Source organism: Pteropus vampyrus, unplaced genomic scaffold, assembly GCF_000151845.1.
Source record: "Pteropus vampyrus isolate Shadow unplaced genomic scaffold, Pvam_2.0 Scaffold4, whole genome shotgun sequence".
NCBI lineage: Eukaryota > Metazoa > Chordata > Mammalia > Chiroptera > Pteropodidae > Pteropus > Pteropus vampyrus.
The window spans coordinates 19,261,002-19,277,298 of NW_011888785.1; the positions used below are offsets into that span (position 1 = coordinate 19,261,002).

Here is a 16,297-nt window from a genome sequence, read left to right on the forward strand (position 1 = left end):
AAATTCTCATGCACTGCTGGTGCAATGTAAATTGGTATATCACAGTGCGATCTGGCAATATGTAGAGAAGTTGAGAAGGTACAAACCTTAAGAATCAACAATTTCACTTCTAAAAATATGCCCCACAGAAACACATGTACATGAATATGTCAATGGCATACACTGCCTATAACAGCAAAAAATTGGAAATGATCTATAAATGCCATTAATGAGAAAATAAATAAATTATAGGTTTACAAAATGGAAAGCCAGATAGCAATAAAAAAAAATGAATTCAATTATTTCACCTGTTTCAACATAAGAGATTAAAAATCAAAGTTGAGGAGTAGAAAAAGAATCTACATGATACCGAATATGTACATTTAAAAAGTACACAAAACAGTAATAAATATTGTTTGTGGATAAATATTTATGTAGTAACAGTATGAAAACAAAGCAAGGAAAGATGACACCAACGCAAAATAATTTACTCTGAGAAGGGAGGAAAAAAGGAAGGGCAGGAGAGCATCACCTAAAGCTATAATGTTTATGTCTTCAAAAAAAAAAAAAAATAGTAAATTTTGTTGACTCTAGGTGCTGAGTAAAAGAGTGTCTGTAACATTAGACTCTCTACTTTTTTTTATATGTTTAAACTATTTCAAAGCTTAAGCTTTTTAAAATTAAAAACGGTATGAAAAGGTATCCTAAAGAAATTTTCACATGGTTGATTTCGTTGGCCACATAACAGGTAAGGAATCATGGATACATCTTTAATCAGGGATACATCTCTAATATTGTTGCCAGGAAAAATACAAGAAATAAAAATTAATGGCTGGCAGTATCTTTCAGGTACATGTTGACTCAACCTTCTTAAACCTTTTTAACCAGAGCTGCCCAAAGGAAGAGCTGCCTCGTAGGTATTAGGCTCACCTGTAGGGCAGTTTTTAAAACCATAGGTCAGATCATCCATTAGAGGGCTCTGAAATCGCTTTAGTGCACAATGGCCAGGATTTTTTAGAAAATGAAAAAGAACCAAGTAGAATGAAAAGCATATTGCTGCATGTATTAAGGATAAAAGTATATAGTTTCACAACTTGTTTTGATCTTTGGTGTATGTTTTCACATGTTCACACAAAAACTTTTACACAAATGTTCATAGCATTACGCATAATTCCTCAAAAGTAGAAGCAACCTAAATAATGGAATAATGGTATATTATTCAGCATTAAAAAGGAATGAAGTAATAACATATGCTACAACATGAATGAACCATGAAAAGATTATGCTAAGTGAAAGAAGTCAATCATAAAAGAGCACAAAGTGTAGCATTATATTTATATGAAAAGCCTAGAACAGGTAAATCTATAGAGACAGAAAGCAGACTGGGAGTAGGCAGTACTGGAGAGAGTTTAGGGAATGTGTATTAGGCTTCTTTTTGAGGCAATAGAAATGTTTTTAAATTAACTTTGGTGATGGTTGCACAACTGGTTGAATATACTAATAAACTTTGAATAGCACACTACTGTAAAATGCATATATTCTACGATATGCAAATTATATCTCAATAAAGCTAAGAAAACTATATATAATGAAAATATGAATTATTTTGTTCCTGAGATTATACTAGGTGAGCTGAAGTCATGAAAACTGTTAAGGAGTTAATTTCTGTGGGCCAGCTACTTGATCTTAATATTTTGATGTGAAACCTCCTCCCCACCACAAGCCCTTATTTTCTTTTCAGATCTTAAACCTACTTTCAAATCCTTCATTCACACTAAGATATAAACGCCTGAAAACAGTTCAGCGTGCCATCCCTCCCTGGGGTCTCTACCTATACTAAAGTGACTATTCTCTAGCGCCATATTTTTCTGATTTCAATGAAATGTGCAGATGTCTTAGAGACATGGAGATGTCACAGAGTACTACTACAATATGGGTGATACCTACTACCTAAGAAACAAAGAAAGTAAATATTTTATATCAACTTGTTAGTCCCTAAAAGAGAGGTAAAAATTGAAAAATATAAAATAAAACAATATATTAGATAAGAATGTATCTAGAACTTATCTACAGAAAAAAAAGAGAGAGAATGTTGTCCTTAATTCAAAACCACATTAAAAAATAAAAACTCCAAGAGCAAATATCAAAGGAACTCCTTGGTTGAATATGTCACATGAGTTCAGATCCATCAAAAATACTATGTCACTCTCCCAGAAGACATATATCATTGTCTTCAAGAAAATGCAGCTCCAGGCAGCAAATGGCAAAATCTGCTGAATAAAGTCACACGCAGAGGTTAAATAGCTTAGATTTATTTTTGTTGGGAGAGACAGGGCTATAAACTGACATGAATGATTTTGTCTTAGTGATTAAAGCAGCCAAGATGGCGGCTTTATGTGGTAGAATAATAGTGTGCCAATCACTGTCCCAGTTCCCACCATTTTTTCCAGTGTTCCCTCTCCTTATCATCATGGCCCTGCCTTTCTTAACAAACCCTGCGTCAAACTTAAAGCAAGAGGGACAGCTATTTCAGTTCAGATGCTCGCAGCGATAGGACTCACTGAACCTGGGCATACCAGATATAGGTGGCTCTGTTGGGCCAACAAGAATGAGAGAGGAGGTCAGAGATAAGATATAAATGTGAAAGGAGGCTTATGTCCCTGTCCAATCCATTCCAATAAAAGATCTTAATAGTCCAGAGGAAAGAAATACTGTAACTGTTAGAAATATATCCAAAGTATATAAAATAGTAACATAAATGGTCACAGAACTTTTCTTCTGCATCTTTGAGACAGAAAATTGAAACGAAGGCAGACCATAAATATTTACTCTGCATCAGGCAGTGCTAAGCAGTAAACAAACAATGGTAAATATGAATAACAAAGTTTCAGCCCAAGATTGGAGTCTATTTGGAGGCATCCTCTATTAACACACCCAGTACTTTCACGCCCACCCCCCGAACCCACACCAACACACACATAAGCAGAAATGATTTAATGGCAAGCTTATGAGGCAAGTATACTTGTAAAAGTACCTCATCATTCTTTAATACTGAATCTGAATCCTGTAGCAATGTGGCAATGTATCACTGTGGAACACTTTGAGAAGTGACATGCTCAGCAAGTGTGGAAAATGGACTGAGCACATAACTCAGTGTTTAAATGCAGGGGGTTATAAGCAATGAAAACAAAGAGAATGATTTTAGAAAGATGATTATTCCAGCAGTAAAGAGTAGAAGGGGCACAACAGTCCACACTGAAAGAAGAGAATGAATAAGGAACAATTTAAGGATAACAAAAGAAACAGTAAAAGTTCTCTCTCTCTCTCTCTCTCTCACACACACTCACACACACACACACACACACACACACACACACACACACACACACACACACAAAGAGGCTTAAAGGTAACTAGTAAAATGGAAAGCTTGTTGAATTGTAACAAATTTTCCAAATCCCAAAATAAGTAACTCTAGCAACATGCAGCAGGGATGCTTCCCAACACTGAATGTAAATAACCTTTCAAGGACTAGTTTTTACTGTAGTTGCTAAGAAAAAAAGAGGCGCTTGACAGACATAGAGTGGGGGATAAGTATAAAATAAACCAAGGGTAATAGGGAAAGTGAACAGAGCAAGGCTAAGTCCACAGGAAAATTACAAATGGAAAAAGGCAACAGGAAAGTGGGAAATGAGGAAAAAGAGAAATAAAGAGAAAAGAAAAGAAGTAATTGACCAGGAAAAATCTCATATAACAACAGGGATGTAGGGGTATAAGAACAGAACAGAGCTCTCTGTAAGTCATGACATCAATGATTTGATACAGTCAGCATTTGTTTGTAGAGCATTTACTATATACAAGACTGTGCTCAATGCTGAGAAGAAATAAAAATGAAGATGAGGATGCATGTCCTTACTCCATGTTTTTCTGTGCAAGTAAATTAAAAACAAAATAATTTTTACCTCGTTACCCTATGACAACTGCAAATTTCGTAATTTCCTAATCAGAACATTTAAGAAATGTCCTAAAAACTCATTAATCAATGACCTCAGGTAGATTTCACATTAAATTGGTTAAGTAGTGAATACTACTTTTCCTTCATTAAATGAGAGAACATTGTCTATGCAAGATCATTAAGAACTATAAGAACATTATGCTGAACTTACCTCAGAAATTACATAAGAATTCTCAGTATCTTGGCACCAATATTTTTCCCCTTTTTTATGCTAGAGGGTACTGAGAAGCAACAAAAATGGTTCGAAATAGCGTTTCTCTAGACACTTACCCAGTCAGAAATAGCTTTGCTTTTGGTGACAGCAATTTAAGAATACTTCTTAAATTTCCCCTACTGTCTTATCAGTCACTATCTGTCCAAGTTTAAAGGTACTTTTATGAGGAAATACGTTTGAAAAAAAAAAAGCAATGTATGATGAAAGTTTTGATTCAGAACCACAAAACCGTTCTCACATTTTATATTTTGTGCAGCTGCTTTAGCTTAAATAAGTAGTACATGCATAACATGTATGATTGTTACTTAGCCCACTAACGCTGGGTTCCCAGCCAGACCCCTGAACGGATATTCCAAAGACATTAAAAACCCGGTAGGCAATTTGTGGAAATCTGCAGAACCAGGTTCTGTGAAGTGGCAGCTCTTTCTGCAGCACCTGCCATCTAATCCAAATAAAGAGATCCCACTTAAAAAAAAGCTTGAGCTATGACCAGGAGTACCCAACTGTGTGTACCGGCCTGATCCCAAAATCCTGACCTCGTTAGTGGAGGAAATGAAGGCAATTTCTCCCAAAAAAGCCTACTTAAAAGGAAAAAATGAAATAAATAAATAAATAAATAAATAAATAAATAAATAAATAAATAAGAACAGAAAGTGACCAACTAGACATAAAGGCTAGAGACATGAGGCAGTACCAAGTCTAAGAAGACTGTCAACCAGTTCTTCTTTGGGTAGGAAAATTCTAAACCACTTGCAAAATACGAGCTCTTGAGGTCTGTCTTCAAGAGAACATCACTGATTTCCCACCTTCACGGAGTTATCTAATGTTCTCTATTTGGAACAAAAAAAAATGTAACAAAAGGGCAACAATTGCTAAGTGCTAAAATGCCCCGGCACAAAATTAATTTTTAAAAAGGAGAAGAAAAATGTTGATTTACCCTTGCTGACAAATATGATTCTGAAAAATTTCAATACAAACAACAAACAGACCATGGGGCAGGGGTATGGAGGGGGTGGGTAAGAGATTAACTTCTTTATTCCTTCTCTTTCCAGTTAGAACTGCTGATATTTCTGGATTATGACAGTATTTTATATTTTATTTTCAAAATCAAGTTATGTATAATAGTCTGTGCTAAAGAAAACGGATTTCTATCTTAAAAGCAATTCAAATAATAAAATCAGAAGACCACCTAGAAGTCTAAAATCAGTTTTTATATATGAAGCATTTATATTTTTAAAAATACAGCACACTATGTGCAAAATAATTGTAAATATTAAAAGGGGCTCTAAATTCAATATTTTAAAAGACTAAAATTATTCATACATTTATTCATTTGGAACCCTACCTTGTTCCAAAAAAGGATTTCAGGTTGTTTATATGGACAATTACAAAATAAAATAAAATTTTTACACAGATGAGCAAACTGGGAGAGAAGGAATATTCATTACTTCAATAAATATTTATTAAGTACTGACTCTGTGCCAGGCACTCTTCTAGGCAATGGATGTGTGTCGTGAACAAACCGACGAGATCACTATTCTCATAGTTTACATTCTAGTGATGATGGCATGCTAGAAGATAATAAACAAATCAATCTTTAAAAAGAATGTTAAATGCTAATAAGTGTTATAAGGTAATAAGTGTAATAATGTAATAAGGCAGGGATGGGGTGGGACTCCTTTAAAAAAATGGACAGAGGAAACCTCTCTGAGATTACTTTTTTTAAATCAAAGTATAACATGCATATGAAAATCTGCACAGATCTTATTATCCAGATTGATAAATCTCATTTTTCAAAAGATATTTCAAAAGACTTTCGCACTGAAACGGAGATGGTGAGAAGCAGCACGCTAATGAGCTAGTTATGAGGCTGCTGTAGAAATTCGTGCTGCCACTTTCACCTTGCAGGAGGGCACAATTTGATCAGAAACTTTCGGCATCCAACTCAAAAAAGGAAACATGGTTACACAACAAATTTCTCCTCTTGGTCCCGGTGAGGCACCCTGCCTGATGTTCTCCATATTCCTGAGAAACCAGTTAATACTGTAACAAATTGGAATTCACTAGGGAGATTTTTTAAAATACTCCCCAACCCCCACTCCCACCCTCTCCCCAGGGTCTCTGGAGATGAGGCCAGGCTATTACGGTGGAATAGAGGATAATTCTCCATAATTAGTTTCTTTTACGTGAATTTCTGGCAGATTAAATTCCAGCAAACACTCAGAGTACAAATATTCTTGCTTCTATTTATAGAGATTTCAGATATTTCCATGTGATTAAAAGAATATCTGAGATAGAAGTAGAAAGTATACCCATTTCTAGAAATGAACATAATAAATGCTAGATATGACATCAATCCATACCTGGATGAAGTTGGCCAGGAATAAGACTGGGCAGGGCCAAGTGCTTCTTAAGAAAATAATGTTAGGAATGTTCCTACACACAGATAAATGGATATCCATGTGTTAAATAAATAGCAACAATTAAAAAGAATTATTTTATGTGGATTTCTAACATTTTCTTTAAGAATTCTTTTCCCAATACTACTATTTATTACTTGTATGTCCTTGGGTAGGTTAACTAGATTCCTTAAGCCTCAGTATTCTCATTGATAAAATAGGTATAATAATCATATCTACCTCATAGAGATAATGCATATAAATCGCTCAGCAGAGTCCCTTGTACATGGTAAGTATTCAATAAATATTAATTCATATTTTTCACCTTTCACCAAATATTTGCTCTCTAGTGCTTTTATCACTAAAGTAACACATCCAAGTAGATGTTCTCAGAAGCTACTGTGTTTGGTTATTATTCATTGATTATGTATCTTTTACCTGAATGCTCTGACATTTGGCACTCTGAGGCTACTTATTCTATGAAGACATGGAAAATATTTTGTACCTTTTCTTTTAGAGAAGGACATATGAGTATGGATCCCTGTTTAGCATTTGATGTTTCTCTTTTATAAAACTTTGACCACAAAAGAGCATATGTAATTTTGGTGTCGACTGCTGAATACTAAAATCTTTGATTTACAAAGATTATAATAATCAGTGTACACATCCAGGTCCAGAATAAACCAAACATACATCCTTCAAGTGGTGTTTTCACCTTGTAAATATTAAATATCTTTCTATATTCCATTCACATTCTCAAGATAGTAGGAATGAATCCCTACTGTGTTATGCAAGCGTCTTCACTACTATGTAACTTTAAAAATATATTTTCAAGCACTGTAAGAAATATATAGTTCCAATGGAGCAGATGGAAGAAATCTTTGACTCTAGTGCTACTGAATGAAATCTAAAGAAATGTTGGTGGTCCCCTACCCACAAGGGCAGTTTAGCACAGTGGTTAAGCACATAGGCAGGTCAGTGAAGCTGAAGTACCTGGGTTCAAGCTGCCTCTCAGCTACCTACCAGCTTTGTGATTTTGCAGCTGATAAATATTACCTATCACATGATTCTTGTGAGGATGCAATGAGTTAATGTATATCAAGTACTCAGAAAACTGTTTCACACATAAAATGTAACCTATCGTAGATTAAATATTTTAGTATATACTATAACATATGATAACACTATTGTATTTCTCTCTTTTCCTGATTTCTCCTTCCTTCCTTCTTCTCGCTATTTTCTTGAGGTCTCTTCCTCTTCTGCTTTCTCCGCTCTTCTTGTTAATATCCTTTTTTTCCCTTTGGGGCTTATCCATGAAACTTAATGATAAAAGTGGCCCTATTTGAGCCCTGTGGGAGCTACAGAGTATTACAGACCTTATAGATTCCTGCTCTTAGTGTATCATGACAAGGAAGCAGACCTCCCTCCATGTACTTGCAGGAAGGGCTCTAATCATTAAAAATAATAGAACACTTGACATTCTTTGAAGTATGAGAAAGCAAATAAAACTAAGAAAATTTTTATCAATCCATAAGCTCTTAGAGTAATTAATAATTTTCCATGTGTAGCTATAAAAAAGCTATGAAAGACGGGTTCTTTTTGTGCACAGTAAAATCATTGGGCAGAATTTCAAAGATGCCTCCCCAAAAATATATACGAATTGGGATCTCATAGAGTAAAAACAAGACAGGGAAATGCTTACAATTCTTAATTTCATTTTCTTTTAACTATTTAACTATAAGAGAAGACATTGGTAAGGGAATAAAAATGCACTGAGAAATGTCTCCTTCCTACTTATAGCAGCAGAACAAAGTTTTGCTTGGTGGCAAACCTTTATATCAATATTGAGCTACTTAGGTTTAACAAATGCACATTAAGTAGAAACAATGTTTGTGCTATCCTTGCAAAATACTTCTAAAGCTGTAATTCCTAGGAGCCTTTTTCCACCAGAGAAGCAGTACTTCAGATAATTTACCGTCAAGCTGACTCAGTGCTCCCAAGTGAAACAGCACAATTTTAAGTACAGCTCATGCATGCTTAGGCATATGTATAAATATAACCATAAAAATGGAGCATTCCTACTGCTTGCCATCTTACTACCATCTTACTACCATCTTGTACTTTCTCCATTCTTTACTGATTATCAAAACTATAATAATTTGTAGGTCTATGTTCTTGGCACCTGACTGACCACTTGAGAAGCAACAACAGTTTTCAGAGAAAGAGATAAAGAAATAAGCAGCCCATCTATTCAATGACAACAAAGACTTCTGACAAAAAGAAATTCTGCTATTTGTAGAGAAATGTAGTCACTGAGTAAAAAACAAATTATTGAAAACTTATGAGGTGACCACATAACGAAATAAAACACCAAATAATCTATCTTTGATGCTACTGTAAATCTGTCATGCGTGACTAGCAAAAAAGGAATGATCGTTACGGTGCTTATTCTTAAAAACAGCAATTATGTGATTATCAGATCAAATCATTGGTAAGACTCAACAGGTGATATCTTACCCATGTAGGTGTCCAGTTAAAAATGTTCTATCCTTTTATCTGCAAACATACAATTCCTTCAGCACAAATAATTTCAAGTCAGAAGAAAAAGGAAAGACTAAATATTTTGAATATTACAGTTCTGAGTGCTCTTTTACAGGACTGAAATTAATACTAGGTAGACACCCTAGAGGATAACAAGGTTACCCACAATCAAATGTGATTTCTTTGACTACCATTTTTAGGACTTTATGGCATAATAAGCTTTCAGTATGGATTGATCATCCCACTTGGGATAAAACTAAAGTATGCATTCAAGTAACTGCCCATATAGTAAAGAAATCTTTTACAATACGGACTCACATCAACAGAATTATTATTTCATTTCAAATTGCCAGAATTTCCATAAAACTAAAATCTAAATTTCTTCCAAAAATATAAGTGCTCTATCCCATTTAGTGATGAAACTGAAATGAAGACACGTTAAAAGTTAAACTAAGGTGTTTCGTATCATCATAGTTCTTGTGAGTTTTCTGAAACACTAAGTAATACACAGCTGGTTTCCTTACTCTGGGTAAATGGCTGGATCTTACTATACAGAAGTAATTCCTGGTTTTAGATGACCTATACGTTCTCTTCCATCTCTTGTACTGTTAGATTCCACTTAGTTATGAAAATTCAAGTAATTTGTAACTTACTCTTGGGAATGTGTTAAACTCAGGTAATAGGGGTACCACTTTTACGATAAAATGATGTCATAAAATTTGGGCAGCTACTCAAGCAGTCTAAGTGAGTTTATGTTGTTTAACATATAGTATTTACAATAAGTCCAGCATTGTTCTAAATGCTTAATAACTATTAATTCAGTTATATGGTATTTTCAGTCTACTTAGTAACTAAGTTCTTATGAAGCTTAATGAGTATGTGAATTGGCATTTACCTATGAATTAAACAACTTATTCACTTACTCTTTGAAATTAAAATTACTTATTTCTAACAGTGAGGATTATCCCACATAACGTAAATCTGGTCAATTAACTCTCCTTACTGAAATCTTTAGATTGCCTTTAGGACAAAGTCCAAATTCCTCAGCAAGTCAGGAGGTGCTGCAACATCTACTACCTGCTTTCCTGTTTTACCTCATCTGTCCCTTAAATCCTAAGGATTTGCAATTAACAAAAATGTGTCCTGACTCCCACATGCCTATGTATTTGCTGCCCCTTGGGTTTGATATGCTTGTCCAATCTGTTTAATCTGGCCAATTCCTACTCACTCTCAAAACAGAGCTCAGACAGCACCTCCCCCAGAGAGCTCACGTGATTGCTCAGCTGGGTTAAATAATGGGTCTTCTCTGCTTCTACAACTCTCTCACCTCCAGAAAATCAAACAGAAGGCAGAATGCAACTGCTTATTTACTCATTCATCTTCCCACTTGTCTGTTAATGTCTTAAAAGTTAGAACTGTATATTTTATCTCTAAATCCCCAGGGCCTTGTACAAAAATTGGTACATAGTAAGAGCTCAAGTAAATAAATGCTTTTAAATGAACAAATAAAGGAATACATAAGTTTTCCTAATTATATTTTGGAAGTAGAAAGGAAGTTGTTCGAAATATCTATGGGTAGCTAAGATGCCATAAATTATATCTATTTAATTATCATATACAATCAAGTTATGTTTTCAGGTTCAATGGCAGCTCTTAAAGAAACTAGAAATGTCGAAATGCAGGAAAACTCCTTATTTTCCTAACGGTAGGAAAAGTTAGCATATGGCAAGTAGGTCTTCACAACTCTATCTACCAGGTTTAGTCCTCATATCACTAATTTCTAACTGTAGGTTAAGGAGCATGGTAAATTGCAGAGGCTCTCAGGTGATCCAGACATCCAACCAAATGTACAGTGTGTACCTTACAATGTGGCAGGCACTGATAATTTCTTGTAATAATTACTTTGATGACAAGACAGTATCTTCACTTTCAGTTCTCACTAGAATTAATAATCTATTCTTGATGTTTAACCTAAATCCTATCAATTAATTCATGCCTCACCAAGAGCCAGAGCCATTCTTCTAAACTGTGAGGTTTACTGCTATAGAAAATAGAAGCTGCACAGGCCCAAGGTTTCTTCTGCCCCAAGTGGAGAGGCCTCGGAACCAACAACTGCAGAAGTAGAGCTCCATAAATAGGGAGAAAAGAATGAGGACTGGCCTGTTTTCCAACAGTGGCGGTCTTTCACCAACACAGAGAAGGGCAGAAGTACTTGAGGACATTACCAGCATGAGGCAGATTTGGCATTTCCAGGTTCAATCCTGCAGTTTGCTTTTTCTGCATCTTTACTTCCTTCTGTCTTGCTTCCTCTCTGAGAAAGTTTTTGTAATTTGTTTTAAAGCACTAATATCAGCAAAAATTCACTGTGGGAAACTCTACAGGGTAAAAGACCCCATGTCTTCAGTGAATAAATGGCAAAGAAAAAAACCAAAAAAATGGAAGGAAAAACTATGCATTAAAAACTATGACTTAAGAAACAAAAAAATTAACTGCAGTCTATACACATTGAGTCCTAGGTCAAACAAACAAACTTATATTTTATGTTAAATAAATATAACATATTTAAATATAACAGTTAAACATACTTATATATTCATAATATATTCATAATATATTTACATATTAGATATAATATTAGATATATTTTTAATGAATCCTTATCTTTTAGAGATGCATAGTGAAATTTTTTATAAATGAAATATAATTTGCTTCAAAAGAACACAGGAAGGGGAAGAAAAAGGTAGAATATAGATAAAACAAGATAGTTAATTGAGTTGATTGGTAATTAATATGAGTTGCTAATTGTTGAAACTACTTTGGTGTGTTTGAAATTTTTTATAATCAAGAGTTGTAAATGAATGTGAGAATATTCCTCCACATAAATAATTCTAATGTACTGAAAAATAAGATAGTGTCCCCTGTTTCTTTGGTTTTACTACAGAAACATGTTAAAAGAAAAGAAAAATAGGCATTTACCAACAATTCAAATAATGGAATCCTTCATTGAAGATTTGGCATGTTAGATTTTTGTGTCACAATAATCTAACTTTGATGGATATTACTGTAGCCCTGTAAATTAATTCTGAGCTTATATTAAAATTTTAACATAAATAAGATTTTGGCTACAAATAAATTTAAATAGTAATTTTCTATTTTACGTATTTTACACATAAAGATAAATTAGTGTAACTTTGCTTCAGTTAAGTTTACAAATTTTCAACTACATGAAGAAATTCTATCTTTATTAAGCTCTTACAGGTGCATGAACTAGTTGCCCGGTTGACATATATAAATACAAAAAATGTTTACAGAGCCTCAAAATATTTACTGAAATTAACCAGTAAGTTAAAAATAATTTTCAGGCATATATGTGGATGTGTGATACTGTTCTGTGATATTGGGTAATTGGTAAACTTAGATATTTTTCAACACGATTTATAAATGCCCAATAAATAACACGGCCCTCATTTCACCAAGAGGGCTGCTACCAACAAAGAAAGTGGGGAGGAGGACGCCTTTTCTGGAAGGTGGAGACAAATGGGCACATCTCTGGTGTCCACAATTGAGTGAGCTAAAAACTTTGCAGTTAAGCTTTTTTACTGTTTTAGTTTAGTTATGGACGTCTGGGCTTTTTTCCCAATTTTTCAAAAGTACCAATCTTTGTTTAAATCACTTCTAAAGTCTTCTCTTTAAGGATTAAAACAACCACCACAATAATAAAAACGATGCAAACGCTGCCCAAATATTATACCCCTTCTTGCCTATGCATGACTTTTGCTTGAGAGAGGTAAAAGGGTTTTCGCCCTCCTGGAGGCACCCTGCACAAACTCCTCTCAAGCAAAGCCCTTCGCCTGTGGCTTTTGGGGAGTTTTGCCCCCACCCCTTCCCTTCTTTTCTGCACAAAATGCTTCCTGAAGGACTCGCATTAAGATTGCGCTCGTTTCACAGAAGACACTGCATCTCCAGGACAACCGAGAGCAAACGCGGTGTAGCTGGTGGGCCGGGCCGCGCGGAGGACCACCCCCCAGACCGCCGCGCCTCTCACCTGTCCGCTGCGGGGGTCACCCCGTACTCGCGTGTCGAGCGCGTCGTGCCCTGTCTGGTCTTCGCCGCCCGAGCGGTAGATGAGTCGGAGCGGCACGATGCTCTGGCGCTCTAGGAAGCGGTTTTCGTTCCTCCTCTCCACCTCCGTCAACGAGGCGTCTCCTCCAGGCAGGAAGGATAGGAGAGATTGTAGGGGGGCGGGGGGGAGGCGAAAATAATGACCCTTACTCACACTCGTCTGTCTTGCCGTCCGACACCTCCTCTCTGAAAATCCCACCGCCCCCTCCCTCCCGGACTCCATCTGGGAAGGACGCAGACACCAACTGGAGAGCCTTGGGCCAGCTCGTCTGAGAGCATCCAGGATCGGGGCCCAGATGCAGAGCACCCCTTTCCATCCTCCGCATGCCTCTTTTTCAAAATAAAAACAGGCATTTGACCGAAGGCTTTCAATACATCCGCGCGCCCCCACACGTATTTTTGCTCCACTTCTCACCACCCTTCCAAAAAATAAAAAAAAAAAAATCTCCCCGCGCACTTGGAAAATGGGGATGCCCCTTTGCGATGCTCTTGAGAGCTGCAGAGATTCCCAGCAGATGGTACGTTCAAAGCCACAAAGGGTGGCGAACTTACCTGCCCGGCCGCAGCGCGCCGAAGGGCAGGTCCCCAGGGCGCAGAGCAGCAAGAAGGGCACCGACGCAGCCGCCGCTGCTTGCATGGTGCTGCTGTCAGTCCGCCGCGCTAAAGACGCTCAGCTCCTCATGCTCGGGCAGCTGGTCCAGCTCCCTCGCCCGGCGCCCCCCGGTTCGCCTGAGCCGCCCCCTCCCAGCCCCGGCCGGTGCTGCGGCGGCCGTGGGGCTGCAGCCTCCACAGCGGCGCTGCCTCAGTGCTGCATTGTGTTCCGCGGGCGCTTCCGCTGGCGGGGGGAGCTAGAGAGTGCTGCATTGGGCGGTTGGCTGTAGCTAAGTGGTTTCTAGCGCCTCCCACCTCATCCCATGGCAAAGGCTCCGGCGGGCAAGAAGCGCTCGGCAGGGAGCGAGCGCCTGGTGCTCTCGCTCCCCGCGCGCGGACTGGGGCGCGCGCACGAGAGTCAGCTGGGAAATGTAGTTCTCCCTCCTCCCCTCGTGACTGCGAGGTCCTGTGCAGCTTGAAGATGGGAGGGAGAAAAAGGACGAAAGAAAAAGAGAGGTCATAGCTGGCAGGCCTCCTTGCACCGAGGGTATCCAACCACGCTGCTGCTGCTGGAGCCGGTATTCATCCGGCTTTGTCCACAAAGAACTGTAATTATATGTTCTACAAACTTAATAGTTAAGTATTATGAGAGCATTATACCTTCAAGAGTACATGGTAAGTTAATCATTCCACAAGTATTGATTGAGGACCTACTATGTGCCCGGCGGTTGACTAAGCGCAGGAGACATGATCGCGAAAGACTCACGTATGAGGCACGTTCTCAGCTATGGTTGAGTAAAACACCGTTTTTTGCAATAAAGTGTGAAAAGTGTCCTGGTAATGCCTAGAGAAGGGTTTTTAACTCAGCCTCGGAGAGGCAGGGAGACCCTCCTGAAGGATATTTGGATTTAGCGTAACTCTCCAGGATGTTTTTGTCCTTTCTCTAATACATGCCTTCTTCAAACCTATATTTGAAAACCAGACTTTGGAAACTCTACTTTCTCGGCTGCGTATTCCATTTTTCTTTAATTCTAAGTGTTAGAAACTCTTGCAGATAAGACAATAATAAAATAATTATCAACACAACACTTGTATAGTACTTTTGTACTGTTTTTCAGAGGTCACATAAATAATCATGTGAATCTTAGGCCAACAGTTTGATAAGTATTGTTCCTATTTCAGAGAGAAGGAAATTAAGGCTTAGAGCTGTACCTTTCAAATATTATAGCCACTAGCCACATGTAGCTATTTAAATTTAAATTAATTAAAATTTAAAATTCAGTTCTTAAGTCATGCTAACCACATTTCAAGTACTAAATAAAATACCTGTGGTTAGTGACTACTATACTATACAGTAAAAATATGGAACATTTCCATCTTTGCAGAAAATTCTATTGGGCGACACTGAATTGAAGAATTTAAATGACTTTCCTTCAAGGTCCCAGTCATAAAGTAGACTGGCTCTCCTGCTTTCAGATGAGTCGTTTACCACATCTCTGTGTTTGAACCTGTGTTAGCGTAACCTCCATCCTAGTTCTGGTCCTGTAAAACATACAGAAGAATCTTCCATATGATGCTCTTTGGAGATGTTTTTCTCCTTTCGTGGGGGGATTTTTTTTTTTTTTTTATCTCTGCCTCATATGACATGGTTTTAGGTTCCCTCACCATTGTAATGATTTGAAAATTCTCTCCATTTTGTCACTGTCCCAGCTAAAGTGTGATATCCAGAATTAAATACAATTTAGACATGGTTTCACAAGCAAACAATACCAAGGGACTTTTTTCTTCATGGTCCTAAATTCTTGCCTATGAGAACATTCTTTCATATTTTGGTAGCCACACCTCACTTATTGTCGTTTCAAAGAAATTCTCCAAATTCTTCAGATAATGAGACACTTAAGAATTCTATATATTACATGCAAGTGTAGTCTGAATAAGGGCTATAATTTTTTAATAGTACACCTTATACCTTGATGCAAAAGATTCCATAACAGTCACCGTATAAGAGAATTAGAACCCAAGGGCCTAGAAAAGCCCTTTCAATCTCTACATCATGGATATATATTCTTATCCAATTCTCTTAGTTGGAAGAGAATTTTACATGTTTTATAAATATTGTGCTGCTCTAAGTATATAACATTTTTTTTTTATTTAAACATCTCTTGTCATAAGTAGTGCTTCCCTGTGTGTGTTGTAAGCATTTCTCTAATGCAGATGGCAGAACACTTGGTTCAAAGTTTGCACATTTTTTAATGTAATAGGTACCTTTAAACCACTCCATCTCCTTGGCACAGAATGGACCTCCTGAGAGGCAAGGTAAAAGAAAAGATACCTGTGGCTCTGATCACACATTTTCTCCAAGGTATGTGGAGGTGGGGAGGGGCAGCAGAAGTAAACTTGTCTCAGTGGCACAGCAGGACAAAGCATCCCATCCTG

The 16,297-nt window shown here is 37.1% G+C and overlaps 1 protein-coding gene across 1 annotated transcript in view; it reads right to left on the reverse strand.

The window, feature by feature from the left end:
• Positions 1-14,534, reverse strand: part of ADAM22 (ADAM metallopeptidase domain 22) — a 236,308-nt gene extending 221,774 nt beyond the window's left edge. Inside the window, exons 1-2 of the mRNA XM_023532581.1 lie at positions 13,823-14,534; positions 13,194-13,354 (exon numbers count right to left, since the gene is read on the reverse strand). Coding sequence (XP_023388349.1) covers positions 13,194-13,354; positions 13,823-13,907 — 246 coding nt within the window. The 5' untranslated portion in view covers positions 13,908-14,534. The remainder of the gene's footprint in view (positions 1-13,193; positions 13,355-13,822) is intronic.
• Between the last annotated feature and the right edge of the window lie 1,763 nt (positions 14,535-16,297).